The sequence below is a fragment of the Carassius auratus genome, unplaced genomic scaffold, assembly GCF_003368295.1.
Source record: "Carassius auratus strain Wakin unplaced genomic scaffold, ASM336829v1 scaf_tig00214575, whole genome shotgun sequence".
In the NCBI taxonomy this organism is placed as follows: domain Eukaryota; kingdom Metazoa; phylum Chordata; class Actinopteri; order Cypriniformes; family Cyprinidae; genus Carassius; species Carassius auratus.
Window position 1 is genome coordinate 1,055,246 of NW_020527719.1, and position 24,578 is coordinate 1,079,823.

Here is a 24,578-nt window from a genome sequence, read left to right on the forward strand (position 1 = left end):
CAAACACAAACTTTCTTTTGAGAACTTTCAGTCATTTTAGTAGGAACCAAAAGTATGCATGTTTTTATTTCATAACTGATTGATTGTCCAGTATAATCCTCTGCATTGCAGATTGGATGTTTGATAATTTGCATTATTTTAAGTATTTCAGAATTGCATATTTACTGGGTGTCTTTTTCCTGCATAAAGAATTATTTATTTATGCCAAATCAAGTGAGAACACTTTGGATTATTATGTGTTAATACCACTCTACCTTTCTGTCTCTATTTCACACACAACAGAGCAAGAAACACGCCAACAAAGTGCGTCTGTTCTACATGCTCCACCCAGAAGATGGAGGTCCACCATCCAAAAGACTGAGACCAGACAATCCGGTATTTTCATAATTTCATTACAATACCAAGCCAAGTGGCATCTGCAAATGATCTTTAATGTAAAGCCTAAAATATATGTATTTTTGTGCAATTTTTTACAAGTGATAAGTTTAAAATGTATAATATTTTTTATCAGTTTTTTTTTCAACTGCTTACACACAAAATATTTTCTTTTCACATAATTTCTGAAACCTGACACCCAAACACCAGAACCACACACCAAATCTGCAAAACTAAACACTAATTCACAAAACACAACACACAATTCTCTACACAAAAATCTATCTGGAATTAATATTATGGCATGTTTATGTTATGGCATAATATTAAGGTGTTTGGAAATGTTTGCTTTTGAGATATTTGTGTGATATGTTGAATGCAGTGCTTCATTTTTGAAAGAGATGTGAGGCGTTTTGCATTTTGTGTGTGCAATTCTTGGATTTGTGTGTAAAGTTTGAAAAAGAAAAGGCAAAGTTTTGACTATTTCTGTAAGCACTAAGCAGTCAAAAAAACAAAAAAACAACAACAACAACAACAAAAAAACCTGTTAACTAAATGCCATGTGCTTTGATATTTCATGAAGTCCCAAACAGCTATACTTAAATGATAAGTGATATTCCTTAAGGTAGAAAATCACTAATAAAGTCTTCTCTCAATCATTTCTCCTAGATAACAATGAGATTATATGGAAAGCAAATTGAAACTTCAGTTATTTCTTTGAAAAAAATATTTACCCTCATCTGGAAAGTTTCTAAATTTGTGCTTAGATTTGCCAAGATACTAAAGTCAAAGATCTAAAAATGAACTCAGATATATCTCATGAAAATATCTGAATTATGCTGTCAACATTAATTTTACACTCTTACTATATCCAACTTGTCATAATTGAGAACAACTGATCTATTAAAAAAAAACACTGAGCATTTTATTTCTTTCGGATAATATACTGAAGTTGATTAACCTCAAGAGAGACATTTTTGTCTTCAGTGAAATGCTAAATGAGGACAGTGGAGATTACAGGCCCTGGGCTTTGATTTTTCTGTTGTTTTCACTCCTCAGAGACAGAATGTTAATGTTCCATTCCCCCAAAAGGCAAATGACCGGCACAGCAGTCATTTAATGTCTTCATGGACTCTGAATTAAGCCATGATTAACACAAGCTGTTTAGAAAGCAGATAGACGACTTGGAGAGTCTATAAACCAGGAGATGTAGAATTCCAGGGCTCTTTAGTCTTTTCTGGCAGTGCTGAATATACCATAAAACATCTTAATGATCCCAGGGGGAATTGATTATTTGACATACAGACGCATACAGGTTGTTTTGACTGGTTATGAAGTGCCTGAGCTCTTGTAATTGCTTTCTGAAGGGTCTCTGAGGGGTGGAGATGTTTATCACTCGCATTCAGTCAAACCTCCCGGCTACCATTCTGTTTCAATCGTAGTCTGTGCTCTTCTACAGAGCTCATTAGTGGGACTGTTTATGAATAATTCTTTTTGGTACCAGGCAGTCCTTGGCCACGACTGCGTCTTCACTTTCAAACCCTCCATCTGAGTGAAGCAAAGCCGACGGGCCACAAATCAAAACCAAATACAAAATGAAGAAAGTACAAGCCTCTAGCCTAAAGAAACCAGCGCTGGTCAACATTTCACCGACTGAAACTTTGAGTCCTGTCACTTCACAACTTTTTTGTCCATTTCACACAAGTCAATTCAGACTCCTCTGTCAAGAATAGATGGATTGAAGCAGATCTTTCTCACATTTGCTCGGCTATCAGTCTGGGATCAGTCAGAGACACCGTGTGCCCTGTCAATGGCGTCTCCCACAGGACAGAAAATCACAAGATCTCCTTTCACATTGCTTTTATTCTCTAAGACATGTACCGTCATAGACTCAATTGTTCCGTCAAGAGAGAAATGATTAAATGGAGATAAAAATTGAAACCCATGCTTTTTCCTGATAAAAAAGACTAGTTATCTCATTTGCGTCTCCTTTAAAGTTTCAAAATAGATTTCAGTGTCTCAAACGGTGCCCAGATTTGCCAAATTACCCAAGTCTACAATCACAAGTCAGGCAATTCAATATGAAACCAAACATGTTTCTGATTTTGTTTAGGGATTTTAAGAGAACACATCAGAAAGAAAGTCAATAGTTACATGAAAATTTTTTCTCTGGCTTCAATTTCTCATTATGTTCATACTGCACCCAATCCCCAAATTCAAACTTTAGGACTATCTGTCATTTTGAAAATGTGTAGACAGTATCTTCTTGGTTAACTAAACTTCTTGGAAACTATGTTTTTCATTATTGTGATTTAAAATATCACAAACTGTGACTTCGTATCTTCCAACTTCCTATCTCTAAAAGTGGCTTTATCTTACAGCGTGCCATTATTTCAGTCTTTAAACTTTACCTCATAATTAACATTTTTCCATTTTTTTTTCACCGATGTGAAATCAGGCTTCCATAACATTCCATTCCAGCGTGTAAAAGCAGAGCCACCCCTGAGAATAACACTCAGTCTCGTTCTCAGTTAAACTCTCCTTGTTTTCCCGACTCCTTGACTTCTTCAGAGAGGAAGTGAGTTACACTGAGGCTGTGGAAAGCATGTTTGAGTTTCCTTTTCAAAGATGTCAAGCAGAAGTACACAGACTCGCAGGAGAAGAACAAAAGAGGAAAGTAGGTCAGAAAGGTGCTCGGAGATATATATATATATATATAAAAAATAAAAATCTTTCTTTGCTTTAGTGGCTCTCCATTAAGTGGAATGACGAAGGATGTTAAATCATTTTTTTTTTCTCCTCTATTCTAAATCTAGATTCTGTATGCCGTTTTTAACCGGCACAATTAATGTGCCTCTGTGACTTTCCTCCTTCTGTCTCTTATTTTTAGCTTGTTTTCACACCCTTCCCAACATTACAACAGAGGAATGAGAGAGTGGAGGAGAGAGATAAACAGACTCCTAATTAAATGCTCTGTTAACAACAGAACAGGACCAGACACTGCGAGAGCATCACGCACACGCTTAAACATATTCATAACTTCACACAGAAAGCACCTTCACTCACACATGCTCACACACTCACTCACTTTGCTTTCATTATCAAACCTAAAATAGGTCATATGTAAATGTAATGTGTAGCTGACAATTCACCAGCGAGGAAGAAAATGACAAGTTTGAATGAAAAACCGAGAGGAAATATAAAATCGACTTGCATTCATCTTTTTCAATGAATGCTGTAAAAAAAAAAAAAAAACTTTCACATTTAATCAAGCAGGAGTTCAGTTATGTTCAGTGTCTGTTGGTCTTTCTCACCTGTGTTTGGTGGTTTATTTTAGATGTTGCTGTATGCGTCGATTTCCACAGGGTTATTTATTGGATTACACTCGGCTTGTCCTCTCTAGAGGAGCAAAGAAAATGTTTGCCCTTGTTCTGGGATCATAATCATCATAGTAATCCATATGCACAGGCCCTGCGGACCTGAAAACTATTGAGAGTATGCTAGATTTCAACACACATGCCTGAAAAGCAAAGAATCACCAAAAGCAGGCTTTTAGCAACTAAAATATCAAATTCAAACAGTTTCAGTCCCTGCTGGGGACCACTGCAGCCCTGATGGGCTCTTAAAAGAGTTTAATCTTATTTTTATTCTGATTATGGTTTTCAAGGGCATATACGGTTAGAGCCGGGTGATATAACTAAAACCATTATCATGATAATTGTCAGCATTTTCTCTGAAAAGGATGGTTTTGTTTCACCCAGAGGAAACATCATTTCAACCAAACAGCTTAAATGCAAAATTAACATTTTATTTATTTATTTATTTATTTACATCTTTCTCAGTGTCCTAACAGTGTCCTGAAGAACCAACAAATGATAATATCATTTTCATTTTATGGCCAACAACTGATACATGGCAAATATTAACATTCTGTTGTAATTTGTCTACATAACCTTACATAACATTTATGATGTACAGTATGGAAAACAGATCATTTTAAGATTGGCTAAAAGATTGTTCTTAAGTTATGTATTTTATTTTATTTTTAGATGACAGCAAAAATAATCTAAATGTAAAAATAAGGAAAATGTGAGTGCACAACTAAATATCCAATATACACTACCATTCAAAAGAATGTCAAAAAAAATGTTTTTAACAGAAGTCTATTATCTATTATACCAGGGCTGCATTTATTTAATCAAAAATAGGTGGCCTTAACTAGTACTTACATTTAAACGAATATTTTTTTACAATACACTTATTGTGTACATACATGTTTTACATTGCACTTATATATTTTTTAAATACCTACATGTAGTTACATTTATAATTACACTGTTAACCCGTCCCTTACACCTTAACCTTACCCATATCCCACCTCAGTAGCAGCAAAAGTGAATTGCAATAAAATGTGAACACAATAAGTACACTGTACTTATTTATTGATGTAAGTAAATAGTAGTTAAGGCCACCTAATATAAAGTGTGACCGTAACTTTTTGGTTTGTAAAATATTAAGTCTTTTTTGTATTCTAATATGCTGATTTGATGCTCAAGACACATTTTTTATTATATCAATGTATATGGAAATCTCAATAAAAATATGTTTTTGTAGATTTTTTTTTCAGGATCCTTTGATGAATATAAAGTAGGAAGGAACTGCATTTATTTTAAATAAATTTTGTTTTTTTATTTACTGTCAGCTATGATAAATTTAATGCATCCTTGCTGAATTGAAGTATTAAAGTTCTAAATGAAAACAAAACAAAAAAATTTATTATATGTCACTCAGCCTTTATACAATGTATAGTAAGTGCCTTGGCTTCCAAAACAAACTGAACTGAGCTGCATGCATTGCACAGAGATCACATGAAGCACTAAAACACACATCATAATGAATGCAAACACACATATACAGTAATGGGCACAGCTTGAGCTGTGACAGTGAGCTGCAATCGGCCTGTTTTACATGAGCGGAGCAGCAGTGGGATGGGAAAACATGTCTGTGAGCTCAGAGCGCCACACACTCACCTCTCCTGCACACAGCAGTCAGAACACACATTCACTGGCCGGCTCACTGGAATCAGGTCACACGCACAGAGAAACAGAACTAGGCCATGAAGTTTGAACTTATTTGTCTGTTTCTTTTCAGCAGGGAGGTGACAGCAAAACACTCTGGTCCTGTAACACACACACAAACACAGCCATAGCTCTGAGAAAATCACTCTGGCCCAGACGTGTAAAAGAGAGTCTGCTCCTGTGTGACAAAGAGTGCAGTGAGAACAGGTTCACATTTCACTCAAATGTGCCAGCATGTGCCACTTCTGGCATAACAAAACAGGGCATTCGGCAATTCATGTATATACAATGCATATACAGTACACTGCCATTCAAAAGTTTGGGATCAGTATGATTTTTAATGGTTTAAATATAAAGAAATCTCTAATGTTCATCAAGGCTGCATTTATTTGATCAAAAATACAGAAAAATAATAACATTGTGAAAGATTATTATAATTTAAAGTAACTTTGGATTTTCATCAGCCATTACGTCAGCTTAATGTGATCCTTCAGAAATCATTCTAACATGCTGATTTATTATCAATGTTGGAAACTTGTGTTTTACTGCTTAATATTTTTTGAAAACTGTGATACTTTTTTTTTTCAGAATTCTTTCAGGAATAAAAAATGAAAGCATTTATTTAAATTAAAGCATTTATTCAAATTAATGCAAGAACACAAACAGAAGTTATCAGTCTGAATGTTCTGCTGAATCAGTCAACGATGAAAATCAATAGTAGATTTCATTGAAACTCCAAAAGTTTAACACTAATATTGGACATAAATTAACACGTTAAATATAAAGTATTCAAAACAGGTTAGTTCATATATTTGGAGTAAAGTTGAAAAAAAAAAAAAATACTCTCCCTTCAAACATATGCTCTCTGTTCTCTGTTCTCTGCGGTGCCTCCTTCTAACAACAATAATTTCAGCCATTTCAAGCGTAAAATAGTTTAAGACATGCTTTTCTTGGGCATTAAATGATGGCGTAAATACCAGTAATTTGACGAACGCAAATATTAGTTAAATGCTTTGCATGGTTCATTTGAATAAACTCCTCCCATACATTTTTATATTATATTTTAATAAATGATAGATAGATTTTAAGTATAGTAAAATAGTAGTAGTAGTAAAATGTTATTTTAAATTGCAAAAATATTTCACATTTAATGATTGAACGATATTGTTTCTATATCTTTATCGTCATCTTTAAATTTATTGTCCTTGGCATGAACAGGCCTTAAGTGTATATTTTTGCTGAGATATATAATATTTTTGAATTCAGGTGCAAGCAGCACAAACTAAAAGAGAAGGCGTTCACTCATATATGGCTGGACTCACCTTGAAATGCTGATTTTACTGTAATGAATGTGAAAGCAAAGCACAGCTGAGCATCTGTTTGTCATTGCAAGGTCTGATACATCAACTTTAACCACACTAAAACAAAAAGTATTGTTTTATGGAGCCAAGGGGTTTGGGTTTATCTAATGATATTGTAGGACAGGACCCAGAGGAGCACTGTATTGCTCAATGGTTGTTCTTTCAGAGCTCAGAGGACCAGCTCTCATTTGTTTCTTTTTAGTGTGTACAGTCTCAGATGTTTCTCCTAAAATCCCTTTGAGAAATAAAAAATGGAAACTAATGAGACACGTGTTGTCATTTAGTCAGTATAGAGCTATACAATTAATATCGATAGCAATGTGCAGAAGATTTAATCTTGGATAAAATTTGATAAGAAGTGTTCCTTTTAAATACTATAAATAATGAAACAAACATATTCATTAAATATTAAGAATGTTTTTACTGTATTAACCTTTTTATATATAAACATTTCCCTGAGAAACCAACTTGTGTAGGATAATTCTTACATGCTGCAAATATGATAAAGCATGCTGACAACACTTGCTGTAGCTAATTTGCTAAAACATGCTATTAATACAATGAAACAGGAAGTTTCTATAACTCAGGTATGCAGTGTCCAATCAATGCTGTCATGGGTGCTGTCCAGGTTTTCAAACTCACTGAACAAGCTGAGGTAGAACAGAGCTGTCAATGCTAATAAAGATTTTTTTCACGGGCACCTTTTTTTTAAGTGCAGACATCTCAGCAGTGATGGTTGAGCAGAATGCATAGATACAAACCTGGCCTAAGACTTGGGAAGTCTGACACAACATGTCTGAGCCAAACTTTTTCTCTACGCTGGAGTGAAAATATGGCTGATTTATTTTTAAATGTCTGATTCATATCGAGCAGATGCTATTTGCTTAATGAACAACAATAGTTCACCCAAAAATGAAAAATCTCTCATAATTTTACTAACCCTTATGTTGTTCCAAACTGGATGATGTGTTTTTTTTTTTTCGTGTTCTATCATGGAAAGTTTAGCACAGTGCTAAATGTAAATTCAGTTATTTTCTTCATTATTATTTTTTTTTACACACATAAATGCATTGTAGCTGAATTGAGGTTAATTAGGACTAGTGCTGGACAATGAGTCAATCGTTAATTCGTTATATGGCTTGGCTCGCTGTTCATCTTCAGTTCTCTCTTAACAGCAGTTCAGTCAGTGTACTGTTTGAGTAAATGAATTACTCTGGGATATTGGTTTATTTTAACTTAGAGGGAGTGTCAGCCACATTAATAAAGTTAACAGCTTAAGTCATTTGTGGATTAATGCGTATGCAAACCGTTTAAAAAGATTCAGTTCGATTTGGTGAACTGGTTCAAGAAGATCCGGTTACATCGAGTGATTCGTTTGCGAACCGGATATCACTACACTGCAGTGAACGTGCTCACAACAGACACGGAAGAGAAGACAATGCTGAATAAAGTCGTAGTTTTTGCTATTTTTGGACCAAAATGTATTTTTGATGCTTCAAAAAATTATAACTGACCCTCTGATGTCACATGGACTACTTTGATGATGTTTTTATAACCTTTCTAACCATGGACAGTATACCGTACACACAGCTTCAATGGAGGGACAGAAAGCTCTCAGACTAAATCTAAAATATCTTAAACTGTATTCCGAAGATAAATGCAGGTCTTATGGGTTTGGAACGATATGAGGGTGAGTCATTAATGACATAATTTTCATTTTTGGGTGAACTATCACTTTAATTAAAAAATGTTGAAAATGTGAAGAATTTTTGGTATACTGAAGCATTAACATTGAAGCATTAAAGTAACCTGACACAATCCAGTATCTTTTTTCGAAACACTCTTAATCATCGTAAACATCACAGATTGTCTGTTTTAAACTCACCCTCCATGCAGCTTCCTTCATGCTCTCAGGGTTTCCACTCCTCATTTCCTCTGATATCAATCTGGAAAGATCTCACACATACACACACTACATCACAACAGGAATCAGTCAGTCACTTCTTCAAGGTTCAAGGTCTTTCTGCTCTCTTCGCTGAGATTCTGATTCTAATTGCACTCAGCAGATATTGATTTTTTTTCTTGCTGGAACTGAGGCTCTAGAGATTTATTCAGATATATAAATAGAAACATCAATAAAATATCCTACAATTATGCATTACATACAGATACTGCAATAACAAAACCATGTATTATTACTATTCTTAATATTCATTTATATACAATATTTATTTGGAGCATTAAACAGATAATTACATTTGAAAGATTTTGCTGTTACTTTATGTAGGTCTAACAGTCCAAAATCTTTCCAAGTTTCCCATGAAACCTGATAAAACATCCCTTGGGATCCACTGATCTAAGGCTGCTCGAAAGGAGAATTTTTTGTGTTCATTCCAGTAACTAATTTTGATGTGTTTATAAGAGATGATAAGCTGGATTGTTGCTTTGAAAGGCAGGTCGGTGAACTGGGACAGTTCTTGGCATCTCTTTTCACCTGATTTACTTAAAGCTGACCTCTTTCCTTCTGCACTGGATCAGGACCTGACTGAGAGCGGGGGGCTGGGAGAATGCCAAGGGCCTCGTCTGTGCTAGAATAGATAGTGGCCCCGTAATCCACAGTCCATTCTCCAGAGACGAGAAAGACAGTTCAAGCCACTGACAGCAGCTCCCAGCACACACAATGTGGCCGTAATCATACTGTACGCTTGTCTGTGTGTGTTTTTACTGACATATGAATATTCAAAATATCTTCTGGCTGTTAGATTCTGGAATCTGAAGCACATCTAATCAGTTTTCGATGGCCAGAAAACACTGGCTGAATGTTTTATTTGTTTGTTTTCCTGCCATCCATCTAAAATAAATGCGATGACAACCACAATCTTGGAACAAGTTTGAAACATTGTATTTAAGCCCATTACTGACTCCTTTGAATGAATAGCAGTCATTGCATTATATATATATATATATATATATATATATATATATATATATATATATATATATACAGTCTTGTTCAAAATAATAGCAGTACAATGTGACTAACCAGAATAATCAAGGTTTTTCGTATATTTTTTTATTGCTACGTGGCAAACAAGTTACCAGTAGGTTCAGTAGATTCTCAGAAAACAAATGAGACCCAGCATTCATGATATGCACGCTCTTAAGGCTGTGCAATTGGGCAATTAGTTGAATTAGTTGAAAGGGGTGTGTTCAAAAAAATAGCAGTGTGGCATTCAATCACTGATGTCATCAATTTTGTGAAGAAACAGGTGTGAATCAGGTGGCCCCTATTTAAGGATGAAGCCAACACTTGTTGAACATGCATTTGAAAGCTGAGGAAAATGGGTCGTTCAAGACATTGTTCAGAAGAACAGCGTACTTTGATTAAAAAGTTGATTAGAGAGGGGAAAACCTATAAAGAGGTGCAAAAAATGATAGGCTGTTCAGCTAAAATGATCTCCAATGCCTTAAAATGGAGAGCAAAACCAGAGAGACGTGGAAGAAAACGGAAGACAACCATCAAAATGGATAGAAGAATAACCAGAATGGCAAAGGCTCAGCCAATGATCACCTCCAGGATGATCAAAGACAGTCTGGAGTTACCTGTAAGTACTGTGACAGTTAGAAGACGTCTGTGTGAAGCTAATCTATTTTCAAGAATCCCCCGCAAAGTCCCTCTGTTAAAAAAAAGGCATGTGCAGAAGAGGTTACAATTTGCCAAAGAACACATCAACTGGCCTAAAGAGAAATGGAGGAACATTTTGTGGACTGATGAGAGTAAAATTGTTCTTTTTGGGTCCAAGGGCAACAGGCAGTTTGTGAGACGACCCCCAAACTCTGAATTCAAGCCACAGTACACAGTGAAGACAGTGAAGCATGGAGGTGCAAGCATCATGATATGGGCATGTTTCTCCTACTATGGTGTTGGGCCTATTTATCGCATACCAGGGATCATGGATCAGTTTGCATATGTTAAAATAGTTGAAGAGGTCATGTTGCCCTATGCTGAAGAGGACATGCCCTTGAAATGGTTGTTTCAACAAGGCAATGACCCAAAACACACTAGTAAACGGGCAAAGTCTTGGTTCCAAACCAACAAAATTAATGTTATGGAGTGGCCAGCCCAATCTCCAGACCTTAATCCAATTGAGATCTTGTGGGGTGATATCAAAAATGCTGTTTCTGAAGCAAAACCAAGAAATGTGAATGAATTGTGGAATGTTGTTAAAGAATCATGGAGTGGAATAACAGCTGAGAGGTGCCACAAGTTGGTTGACTCCATGCCACACAGATGTCAAGCAGTTTTAAAAAACTGTGGTCATACAACTAAATATTAGTTTAGTGATTCACAGGATTGCTAAATCCCAGAAAAAAAAATGTTTGTACAAAATAGTTTTGAGTTTGTACAGTCAAAGGTAGACACTGCTATTTTTTTGAACACACCCCTTTCAACTAATTGCCCAATTGCACAGCCTTAAGAGCGTGCATATCATGAATGCTGGGTCTTGGTTGTTTTCTGACAATCTACTGAACCTACTGGTAACTTGTTTGCCACGTAGCAATAAAAAATATACTAAAACCTTGATTATTCTGGTTAGTCACATTGTACTGCTATTATTTTGAACAAGACTGTATATATATATATATATATATATATATATATATACTGTATGTTTTATACTGTTATACATTTATACTGTAAGTTGTAAGGGAAACAGATCAATTTAGCTCAAAGGGAATTATTTTGATTTTATTGGCAATTTGGACAGAATCACTGTTTTACGGCTGATCATTAAGTCAGCCAGCGATTCATTGAACGAACCGTATAACATCAACTCTGCTTGGATATTAAAATCCAAAATATAGTGAAAACACTAATTAGCACATTAACAAGATTAGCAGATTAAGACATTAACTGGTAAGCACCAAAAACAAGTTACTTCTCTTTTCAATAGATATAAGGTTTTATTCACACAAGTTGCAGAAAGAGAGAACGTGAAGAAAGTATGAGTTTGAGTTTGAAAATGTGAAATCCCAAGTTCATAGAAATATGTGCAATTGCTTAGACCTGAACAACCATCAATCATTTAATGAACCCCTGCATTGATTTCCTCAATGAGGATATAATTTATATTAGATGCACCAGTTCAGCTAGAATCTGGAGGTATTTGAGTTGCTTGTTAAGAGGGTTCCCTTGTTGTCCTCATTGCAGAAAGGGGTTTCCCAAGTTTGTTGATTGGCTGGAAGTCCAGTTGTCGTTCGAAGTGACGTCTTGGAAAGCCAGTGACTGGGCATTGGATGAAGATGCAGAGTTGTGGGCTGGTTGAAGTTTTAAGGTGGTCACAGACTCGAGGTGAACTCAGCGACACAACAGACAAGAAAGGAAACTAAAGTAAAAGAAAGAAAAGAGTAAAGTTTGATGTGACTAGATGGTGTTTCTCCTCATGGTTTTGGGGAAAGCTGCTGGCATGCAAGCCTGCAGAGCACTCTGAAATGCCACTCGAAGAATTCACTGGCAAAATGCAGTAGAAAAAAGCATAAAGCTAAAAAGCATAATTTGACGGTGTCCTGAGTTTATAAACTGGGATTTTGGACACATCCCAAATAGTGTCTTTACCAATTAGACATTGTCTTAACTTGGGGTGTTGCTATGTTTCTTTTCCGAATACATAAATCAAAATGTTATCTTATCAGTCACATGCTCCGAATTTTCCCGCTCTTGCAGTGTATAATTAGGATATGATTTATATAACAAAAATATAACAGATATTATAAATCTAGAAACATTTACAGCATAAATTTTTAAACTCATACATACAGTACCCAACATGAATATAATCCTATAAACTAATCAATAGTTATTCAAAATAAAGACACAATGAGTGATTAGAACATGATAGTCAAATGTGTGGGTCACATACATGATATGGAGTTAATCAGTGGACTGATTTTCATTTATAAGTCCTTTTGAGAAGATTTTGGTGCATCTATATCTGTAAAAGATAGTCTCTCTGTCGTTCTTTGAATGTGACGATGTGCTTTGTGGGGAACAAAAGGTCTAGAAGGAGCCTGGTCTTTGTCCTGGGTGGGGGAAACCAATCCGAGGAAGTCTTTAGCTCGTTATTTCTCTCATTCATTTACATTTGATGCTCATGCTGTGTCACCTCTTTGACCTTTAATCTTGGTTGCTTACCCCAAAATGTACAATCTCCTTCCTGAGTTGGGATTCTCAATAACCCAGATAGCATACATATCCGGGCCTCATCTGGGCCAACTATGGCACATCTGGCTCAGTTCTGGCAGCGGCAAAGGTTATATGGGCCATCTCTGGCCCACACACATCAAGCCGGTTTTAGTTTGAGTTGCGGCATGCTGTTTATGGGCCAGATCTGGCCCGTGTGCGACAAACCGGCTTTAATTTGAGTCGTGGCTTGCTGTGTGTGGGCCAGATCTGGCCCGTGTGCGACAAACCGGCTTTAATTTGAGTCGTGGCTTGCTGTGTGTGGGCCAGATCTGGCCCGTGTGTGACAAACCGGCTTTAATTTGAGTCGTGACTTGCTGTGTGTGGGCCAGATCTGGCCCGTGTGTGACAAACCGGCTTTAATTTGAGTCGTGGCTTGCTGTGTGTGGGCCAGATCTGGCCCGTGTGCGACAAACCGGCTTTATTTTGAGTCGTGGCTTGCTGTGTGTGGGCCAGATTTGGCCCATGTGTGACAAACCGGTTTTATGTTGAGTTCTGGCTTGTTGTATGTGGGCCAGATATGGCCTATACCAGGTGACCAGATGTGCCATTTCCTGAAGACACGTCCTGGCAGATAACCTTACTTTACCAGTCAGTAGTTCTAAAATTATTTTGAGTACTGGACGCCCATAATATTTCAGGACACGTAATATAAATACATACACACATTTATTTGACCTACACGGACCTGTTATGAAGCAGCAATGTTATTTGATTTTTTTACATTTTTGTACCATGTCCTCTGGTGTGACACCATGTCCTTTGAACTTTTTCGGAACCACTAAAAATGTTTTATGCTTTGTTGTGCATTAATATGACACCCCTAAATTATATATATTTTTTTTATTAAAAAGTGCATGTTAAGCTACATAATCCTAGAAAGTTTTGCAAATGTGCCTTGCTTGCCACTAATGACAGGTTAGCTTGGATTAGCAAGGTCATTAATTGACAGAAAAGGCTGAAACGTCCTTTGGTGTGATAAAAAAAAAAAAAAAGTCCTCCATTTTGACACCTGTACTGTCACACCACAGGACAAAGTTTCATTAAAAATCATTTTAAATAATTAAATAATATTTGTTTAACTCCTTTTTTTACTTTTAAATGTAATAATTACATTCATTAAATTAAGCTCTAATCATCAAAAGAAATCAAAATAAATTATGAATCTTTAGAATATATGACAATTTCACTTTTTAAATAAAAAAAGTTACAAAAAATGAACTTTTTTCATGATATTCACATTTCTTCAAGATGCACCTTATACACACACACACACACACACACACACATACATATACATATATATATATATATATATATATATATATACACACACACACACAGGCATACATACATATATGAGTGTTCGTAAAAGCAACAATACAAAATCTTAAACTATAAAAGTGCCACTTTGTCCCACTATTATGTGCAGGCCTGGCATTTTGCACTAGGCTATAGAACTACAAAATGAATTTTAAATTACCAAAATCATGATTGAATGATATTTTTAATTATGTAGTGATCTAATTCTATCCACCAAGCAATTGTATGTGAATGCGTGAGACTTTATGGTCATGGTTATAGGGAAATAACAAGAAGAACAAAGTGCAGTAAACGGTAAAACTGTTTGCACTACAAACCAGTTCGTTCATAATTAAGACAATACATTAAAAATAACATGGTAAGATAAAGCAGTTTGCAACAGTAAACAGCAAAACAAGCTGTTTGTACAGCTAATATAGCTGGAATGACACCGAAAGCCAGACACATTAAATTTACAAATGGCCGCGCCCCCTCTTACAGAAAAAAAAAATAAGGCGCATATGTTTATTCATATGTTTATTAATGTAACGTAAGCGTGTGACTTTTAATTCGTGACGTCCTTTCATGGGCGTGCGCGCGGACCGGATGGAGTTGCCATGGAAACGGAGCGCAACACTGCAAATGTCACGAGGAAACACCCCGTTTCTCGCTGATTTCACTGTTTTCAGGTGAGTTAAGTCCATAAAATCACACAAATACTACTTATAAACTGTTGTTGACACTTCTCTTACTTGTATTTGACTCGCTTCTGTTGTTTATTTACTTTATAGGAATGGTTTAATGTCTTCGAAAAAGTCCGTTAGCGTTTCTACCGTTTTCAGACGACGTATCGTCAGGTATGATAACTCTTTTGTGGTCTCATTTATGAAAGTTTGGGCTTTTAATCAAATCTTCATCTGTAGATGCTAGCTTTTGACTGTTTTGTTGGTAATCTTTCAATGGACGATTGGAAATTGCTTAATTTATTTAACCTTAACATTTACACTTTACTGTTTATCGATGACGTCACGTTATCAAGGAGCGCGAAAATTGGCAGAAAACTAAAGTTGTTTTGATCTTTTATGGTAAACAAAACTGTTCTGCGATTTCAAGAGTGACAAAATAATCCTTCTACAACAGAAGGGAGTGTCCAAGATTTCAATATTTCTGAAGGGAGCTGCTGACAGAGATGTAGGAAGCGCTGAAAAGGTTAAGTAACCTAATATGCATTTTTTCACAACATATATCGCAATGAATCTGTTATTTTATTTATTTATTTTTTGCATCTCACCTGCTCTAGCTTGTTTCCATCTAATAAACCTGGAACTGCAGACTAAATATTGTTGGCTCTGTGTCAAATTGCTTGTTTTGTTCCTAGATTATTCAGTGCTGATGGCCTGCTGCATCCAGCAGAGTCGGAGTGAACCTACTGTAAGACAACATCTCCAAGATGCTATTGACCACAAGACTAGTACAGTAAGTCAAACCTCAAATATACAGTACACTAGTGTTCAAAAGCTTGAAGTTGATACAATTTGTAATGATCTTCTGCTCACCACTGTAGTAATTATTTGATTAAAATATGTAAAAAGACTAATATTGTGATATATTATTACAATTTAAAATAGCTGTTTTCTATGTGAATACATTATAAACTAATTTATTCCTGTGATGTGCAGCTGTATTTTCAGCATAATTTCTCTAGTCTTCAGTGTTACATGGATCATTCAGAAATGCTGATTTGCTGCTCAAGAAACTTATTAACAGCGTTGAAACAGTTGTGCTGCTTCATTTTTTTTTGTGGAAACTGTGATGCATTTTATTTTTCAGGATTCACAGATGAATACAAAGTTCAAAAGACCTGCATTTATGCATTTAGCAGACACTTTTATCCAAAGCGACTTACAGTGCATTCAGGCTATCAATTTTTACATATCATGTGTTCCCGGGGAATCAAACCCCCAACCTTGCGCTTACTTGCTTGCTAGCGCAGTGCTCTACAAGTTGAGCTACAGGAACACTATTTGAAACAGATGATTTTGAACAATTTGATGCATGTAACACTAACATTAAAATGTTTAGAGTCTATGTAACAATGAATCCAACAAAAAACAATTTCAGCACATCTGTATTTTAACATTGATCATAATCAGAAATGTTTCTTGAGCAGTAAATCATCATATTAGAATGATTTCTGAAGATGTGTCACTGAAGACTAGAGTAATGATGCTGAAAATTCAGCTTTGATCAAAGGAATAAATGACATTTTAACATAATATTCACATAGAAAAGAGTTGTTTTGAATTGTAATAGTCACAGTGTTACTATTTTACTGTAATTTGATTCAATAAATGGAGCCGTGGTGAGCATAAGAGATTTTTTATAAAGGCATAAAATATCTTACAGACCCCAAACTCTTAAATGGTTGTGTAAATTACAGTTATGATGTTCCTCCCAGTTAAATTTTATTAAAATGTATTAAATGTGACTCTGGCATATGCAGTCCATTCTATAGAGACTGTGTTTGTTCCCCAAAAACAGACTACAAATAATATGTTTATTAAGGTATCTAGAAAAATTATTTCAGTTTAAACCTACTAGATTAAAAATAGTACTCAATGTACTCCATTGATGAAATAGTAAAAAGTGCACATTGCCTGAAATGATATGAACAGCAGCTATGCTAATCTTTCTCCCTTTGCCTTCCTGTTTCTGCAAATGTCCATCCCAGGGTTATTAGAAACTGCACAGCACAGGACTTGTGAGGACTTCAGATGATACCAGTACTCAAAAGACCTTAGATGATGGCAACTATAGATGGACATACAAACTACCGCCACTGCAAAAAAGGTAATGTTAATTTGAAAGAGCTGTGTCACAGTATCAAGGGCTCCCTTATCAGTTCTGCTTTCAGTACTGGAGAGTAAAAGATACATTTTTTTTGTTTGACGTTTTTTGTTTGATGTTTTTATTAGTACATATACGTTATCTTGCACATTTTATCTCTCCAACAGATTCTAATTTGAAAGAAGTTTATAATGCATGTTCGCTACTCCCAATTCAGAAGACTGAATCAGCCTGTGTATCTGAATGTTTCTCATACTCACTCCTCTCTGCCGCGTCTGAATTTGGGATTTTCCTTAGCTGTCAGTTATAAACGTCAAAATTACAAGAAATAAACGTTTGAAATATATCAGTCTGTGTGTAATGAATAAATATAATATACAAGTTTCACTTTTTGAATAGAATTAGTGAAATAAATCAACTTTTTGATGGTATTCTAATTATATGACCAGCACCTGTATATCATTGCTCTTTTGTTGATTTTGATTGCTTCCATTGTCCTCATTTGTAAGTTGCTTTGGATAAAAGTGTCTGCTAAATGTAAATGTAATGTTAATGTGTATTTAACTATATTTATAAATATTTATCTGTATTTTTATTTTGTAATAATGTAAATGTATTTGTTTTATATCTATACATGCAGTTGTATTCATGTATGTATATTTGTCAAATTTTTATATTTTAATAAAGCAGTTTAGACTACATGAGTGTTTTCTTTATTCTGGATGAATTACATATTCTTTTGTGTCTAGAAAGGGTTAATATGGGCCATATCTAACCCAGAAGTCAGCCACAACTGGGACGGATCTGGGCCACATCTCAGAAATGGCGTGGTTGACATCTGGGCCAGGTGTCGCCCATGCCATTTGTGAGATGCGGCATGGATCTGGTACAGTTGTGGCTGACTTCTGTCAGACAAAACTGGGCCAGATCTGGCCCAGATGTCACCCACACCATTTCTGAGATGTGGCCCAGATCTGGTTCAGTTGTGGCTGACATATGTCAGCCAGACTCAGGTTGAGTCATCGCCGTCATTCCGCGCGGTATGTGGGCCAGAAGAATATGGGAGATGTGGGCCAGAACTGGGCCACATGTCATTTGCTATCTGGGAAGTGTTCTGTTGTGTTAATGTTGCAAGCAGTTCGAACTGTGGAGTTGGTTGGTTAGGCTAACTTCAGGTTGACTGGCGCTAGATTTATGACCTAGCCTTGTTATCCTGGGCATCTCTGTGAAATTTTGCTCTTTGGGTTATTCCAACACCAATCTGATCAAATCTTAAATTGTCTGATTCACTCTGATACCCTACAAAATGTATATAATAATTATTTCATATACACACATTTAATAAAAAACATTTGTTCAATACACACACAAAGACTGTACCCCTGTACCCCAATTTTTTTTTTATCATTTATGCAAGAGACTAGATAAGATTGAACTTTTTGAAATTAAACTCATTATTCATTACCCTATAAACCATCAGTTACAAACACCTTTCAATGTAACATACATGTGTAATATTGTATGTTTCATAAATGCATCAAAAAGGTTCATGTATTTTACACCTCGGAGGAAAACGTCTCCGGTTACTATCGTAACCTCGGTTCCCTGAGAGGCGGGAACGAGACATTACGTCAGCTAAGACGTATATGGGAACTCTTCCCTTCTCCACTTTCACTGAAATCTTATTGGCTAACGCCAGCTGGGGACAGCTGGCCAATTGACGCGTAGCATGCAAATACTGGCGGGTAAGCGTGCAGTATAAAATGCATGGGCGCGAAAATTACGTCAGAATCACGACTGAACGCTAGCACAGCTGATCAAACAGCGACCACGGCGGCTAACGTAATGTCTCGTTCCCGCCTCTCAGGGAACCGAGGTTACGATAGTAACCGGAGACGTTCCCTCTCGAGGCGGTAACTCAACATTACGTCAGCTAAGACGTATATGGGAACTGTATAAAATCCCGCCGTGAGAGCAGTGAAGATAAGCCCTGAACGGAGTCAATCACCCTCACACAAGCAGTACAGTTCTAGCCAATGGCCGTGTCGCTAAGAGTGCTTGCATCTGATAGGCGGAACTAGGCCAATGAGACATCTGCTCCGACCCTAACAAAATATGCATAACTTCAAGCAATATATCGAAATCTGCACTAACCAGGGTAGACACAAAGCAATAAGCACTCAAGCATGAGAGTTAAACAGAGTCGACGGCGTTTGCGGTGACTGCTGCATAAACCATTTAAACCATAACACAGAGTTAGCAGCCATGGTAACTACTGTATAGCTGGTTATAACAGCTTTAATGAATAAAACTTAACTCACCGAAAAACATGTGACGCTACAGAGGGAACATCCAGCTTGTTAAACCTGGCGATTGTGTTCTGGGAAGACCAGCCAGCAGCAAAACATAAATACTGGACAGACATACCTCTAGACCAGGCCCATCAGGAAGCATTTATAATGTCCTCGCAGAATGAGCTCTGATGTTGAGGGGGTAATCCTTCCCCTGGCATTTGATAGCGTCCACGATCCAGTGAGAAAGTCTCTGTTTAGAAACAGCACGTCCCTTATTACATCCACCAAGCACACGAACAGCTGGTCCGACTGACGAAAGGCGGCCGAGCAATTCATATACATCCGTAAAACCCTAACAGGGTCCCGGCGCTCTGAGTATCAGCGTCGCGCGAGGCTGACGGCTCAACAGATAAGGCGGGCAGGGAAACAAAACGGTGTATTGAGTGACTTCGAAACGAAACCCGGTCTCGGCCGGAGAGTGACATTACAGTCGCCAGGCCCGAAACCAATGCAATATCGTTCACCAAACACTCACGAAATTCTCCAAGGCACTTCGCTGAGGCGAGAGCAAGAGGCAAGGCAGTCTTCAGGGAAGCTCCTTAACCGCAATCGAAGCTAATGGCTCGAACGGTAATAAGAGATAGAGCCCTCAAAACTAGAGCGAAATCCCACGGCGGCACGGATGGCGGCCATGAAGTACACAATCTACTTGCTCCCCTGAGAAAACTGAATACCAGGGCGTGCTTACCGATCGTTTACCCGTAACCGGGGAACGAAAGCGGCAATAGCGGTCACATACACCTTCAGCGTGGATGGTTTCAAACTCCCGCTATCCAACTGTGCTGTAGAAAGCGCAAAACATCCGACACGGAACAGGTCCCCGGGTCAATATAAATGTTCTCGCACCATTTTGTGAAAACTCACCACTTCCGAGTAGCAGCGAATGTTTGATGATGCTCGCGTTTCAGTAAGTGTGTTTAGCACTCGTCAGTGCAGAGAGTCCCGCTCATTAGGGTCCCCGCAGCGGCCACACATGAAGGTTCCACAGCTCAGGGCTGGGGTGCTATATTGTGCCATTCGCCTGAGACAGCAGGTCCTGCTTGAGGGGGATTCGCCATGTGGGAGCCATCAGTAACTCTCTCAGGTCCGCGAACCAGGGCTGATTCGGCCAGTTCGGGGCCACGAGTATAACTGAAGCTTTCTCCTCCCTGATTTTGCACAACACAGGCAGAATCTTCACAGGAGGGAATGTGTAAGCCTGGCTTCCGGCCAGCGCGATGTCAGAGCATCTCCCAGCAGGGGGGAGTGAGATAGCAAACGTGTTCTCGCTCGTGGCAAACAATCCACTTCCTCACTCCCAAATCATTAGATCTGATCTTGGGTGAAGCCAACATCTCCTTAAGGAATCCCGTTCCTCAAAAGCATGCTCACTCCACGGTTCAAAGTACCGGGGATGTGCGACGCTCCTATGGAGATTAAGTGTCGGTCCGCCCACAACAGGAAACTCGCTGCCTGTTTGAATAGAGCTCTGGAGCGCACGCCGTCCTGGCGATTTATGTACGAGACCACAGACGTGTTGTCGGTTTGAATCAGTACATGTTTCCGCTCCAATTTCGACCAAAAGGCTTGCAGGGATATTAGGACACCGCTTCCATTATTCCAAACGGTTTTGTGTCACCTTCTCTGTGACTCCGACCACAGGCCCAGACGGACTGCTCCCCGGCCTAGATCGCGTTCGTAGAGAAAAGAACTCCTGGGCTGAACATAACCGGGCTGTTCCACGGTCTCAGAGTGCTGACGCAACTGTGAATGACCGTAAGTGCTTGTGGACCGAAGACCACGCCCTCGGCGGAACTCGAGTTACAGCCAAAACTGTAGCGGCCGCAATGTAGCAGACCCAGATGGCACACTGAAGAAGCCGCCGCCATCAGTCCCAGAAGCCTCTGAAATTCCCTCAGTGCAAACGACCTGCCCAGTCAGAAACAGCGCAGAGTCGATGAAATGCTCTAGAGAGAGATGGGCTCGCATCGCCATCGAGTCCAAACATATTCCCAGATATGTTACAGTCCGACTCGTAAAAACACGCTCTTCTGCATATTCACACGCAGTCCCAGCGTATCCAAACGGCGAAACATTGTTTCCACGTGACTGATAGCACATCTCTTGAGTGGGCTAAAATCAGCCAATCGTCCAGATAATTCAACATGCGCATTCCGCTCGATCTGAGGGGAAATTTCGCTCTATCGCTCTCTCTCGAGCAGACTGAGAACTTCCTGTCGCAGAACAGGACGGTTTTGGGGCAAAGTCAGTGACGGGACCACGCCATTGAAGCGGGGAGGTCTGCGTTTGAATTGGAGAGAATATCCGTCGTGAATTATTCCCAGTATCCACGGTGAAACGCCCGGGATAGCCCTCTTACCGTCCATGAGATGACACGGCCGACGCGTTAGGTCTACAGCCACTGATGGCTTATTTTAATGAGGGCCTCGCCCCCGCGAGGCTGGAAGCACTGGCGGGAGGGCGGGCGCGTCGCTAAATGGTGTGACACTCTTGCGCCATCATGAGGCCATTATAATCATGGACTGTGGCTCTTCGCTGTTTGAGACAGGGCGAGTGACACAACGTTGGGTGCAAGAATTTGTATATATGCTTCTTTAGTACAATTTTTACTCACAAAAACATCATTTAAACACATATAGCAATCGTCACCCATAGTGATGTGGGGGACATGATGCATGTGTCTTTGTGGTGTTGGCACTCTCGCTCCTTCGCGAGGCCATTATAATAATAGGTTGTGGCTCTGCACTGTTCTGAGACAGGGCGAGTGACACAGAGATGAGTGTAAGAGGAAGTAAAGCTCTTTAGTTGATTGTAACATGCTTTTATTGTGGAACTCACACAAACAGCATTCAAACATAGCAATCGTCGCCCGAAGAAACATGGGGGACATGATGCATCTGAACATTGAGGGTGACACCGTGTTCATGTGGTGTTGGCACTCTCGCGAGGCCAGTATAATCATGGGTTGTGGCTCTGCACTGTTCTGAGACAGGGCGAGTGACACAGTGATGAGTGTAAGAGGCAGTAAAGTTCTTTCGCTGATTGTATACCTGTTTTATTGTGGAACTCACACAAACAGCATTCAAACAGACATAGCAATCGTCGCCCGAAGAAACATGGGGGACATGATGCATTTGAACATTGAGGGTGACACCGTGTTTATGTGGCGTTGGCACTCTCGCGAGGCCAGTAATCATGGGTTGTGGCTCTGCACTGTTCTGAGACAGGGCGAGTGACACAGAGATGAGTGTAAGAGGAAGTAAAGCTCTTTAGTTGATTGTAACATGCTTTTATTGTGGAACTCACACAAACAGCATTCAAACAGACATAGCAATCATCGCCCGAAGAAACATGGGGGACATGATGCATCTGAACATTGAGGGTGACACCGTGTTTATGTGGTGTTGGCACTCTCGCGAGGCCAGTATAATCATGGGTTGTGGCTCTGCACTGTTCTGAGACAGGGCGAGTGACACAGAGATGAGTGTAAGAGGCAGTAAAGCTCTTTCGCTGATTGTATACCTGCTTTTATTGTGGAACTCACACAAACAGCATTCAAACAGACATAGCAATCGTCGCCCGAAGGAAATGGGGGACATGATGCATATGAACATGGCGCTTGGGGGCGGGGCCTCCCGCTCACTCACTCTTTCACCGTCAGGGAGACGGCTCGTATGGCGCGCTGGCTCTCTCGCGGCGCGGGGTCCTCAACTGACCCTGACGTTACCTTCCAGGCTCTGACCACTGCCGGTTTCGGCAGAAACGAGCGTCCGGTTCAGAGCGGGGTGCCACTGCGGGTTATTTTAGCTGGTTTCAGAGCCTGGCCCGGTGCATAAGAATCTCGCAGAAGAGGACTGGGGTGAGCGACGGGGTATCACATGGCTCATACTTTGGCGCGCTTTCTGCGTCTCTGAGAATAGCTCCATGACGTCACTAAAGAGGCCGGAGGGAGCAACTGGAACGTTTAGGAGCGGCCTACGGTCCGCGTCTTTCAGGACAGCTAGGGAAGCCATAGGTGCCTGTAAAGATGACCATGAGCTCCGTGAAACAGCTGAGCAGAGCGCTTAATAGCAATCAGCGCGAGATCAGTTGCCGCGATCCTGATGACGTCAGCGCTACTGTGCCGCCGTTTGCCTGAAACACCTGGAGTATTGCCCTGGCAAAGAGCAGAAGCTGCACTCGCTCTTTCTAGACTGTGGTCCGGACCAAAAGCAGAGGGAGACGAGCACAGGTGTGTGGTAACAGTCTCCTAGACGGGGGGGGGAGGGTTTCCGTCCCGTCCACGTGCGTGATATGGCCTTCGTAGCAGAGTGGGTGCGCGCCGATTGGGGTGCAGCCCACGATTTCACCACGAGCTCTTGCATACTGGAGGAGCCACGAGTCTAGTTACCTATCACAGGTTCGTCATGTGCGTTGCAAGCGAGACTCAGCTCCGAGACGACCTTTCCGAAGACCCTGACGAGCTTCTCCTGGAGGTCTCAGGGCCCTCTTGGTCGGGGCGGTCCCACTGAGAGGCCCAAACCTTTTTCGACGTCGAAGCGACATGGAGTCGTTTTCTTCGCCAGCACCGAAGAGGACGAAGTTCGCGGAAGCTATAGTCCACCACGCCGACGTCAAACTCGTCTTCGGGCGGGGGAGGGCCCACCAGCGGCTCGCTGGCGGCAGTGGGCCTCATTCCCGCCGTCCTCCGAGCCACTCTGGCTCTGAGGGCGCGCACTGGCAGCTTTCGGTACAGTGGGCGCAAGTGTTGTCCGTGTGAGAATCCCAAGCAGGTCACACAGAACTGTTGAAGGTCCGAATCTAGCATTAGCAGCCATCGGATGCGGAGAGGAAAAACAGGGTGAGTAGTCCTCTATTGCAACTTCCACGATGACTTAGATAAGACTTCTAGCGTGAAGAAAGAGATTCTGACGTAATTTTCGCGCCCATGCATTTTATACTGCACGCTTACCCGCCAGTATTTGCATGCTACGCGTCAATTGGCCAGCTGTCCCCAGCTGGCGTTAGCCAATAAGATTTC

At 39.5% G+C, this 24,578-nt stretch overlaps 1 protein-coding gene across 1 annotated transcript in view; it reads left to right on the forward strand.

The window, feature by feature from the left end:
- The window catches only part of LOC113092385 (zinc finger matrin-type protein 4-like), a 37,959-nt gene that overhangs the window by 5,730 nt on the left and 7,651 nt on the right, over nt 1-24,578 (forward strand). The window contains exon 2 of the mRNA XM_026257976.1: nt 283-375. Within this exon, the coding sequence (XP_026113761.1) occupies nt 283-375 (93 nt within the window). The remainder of the gene's footprint in view (nt 1-282; nt 376-24,578) is intronic.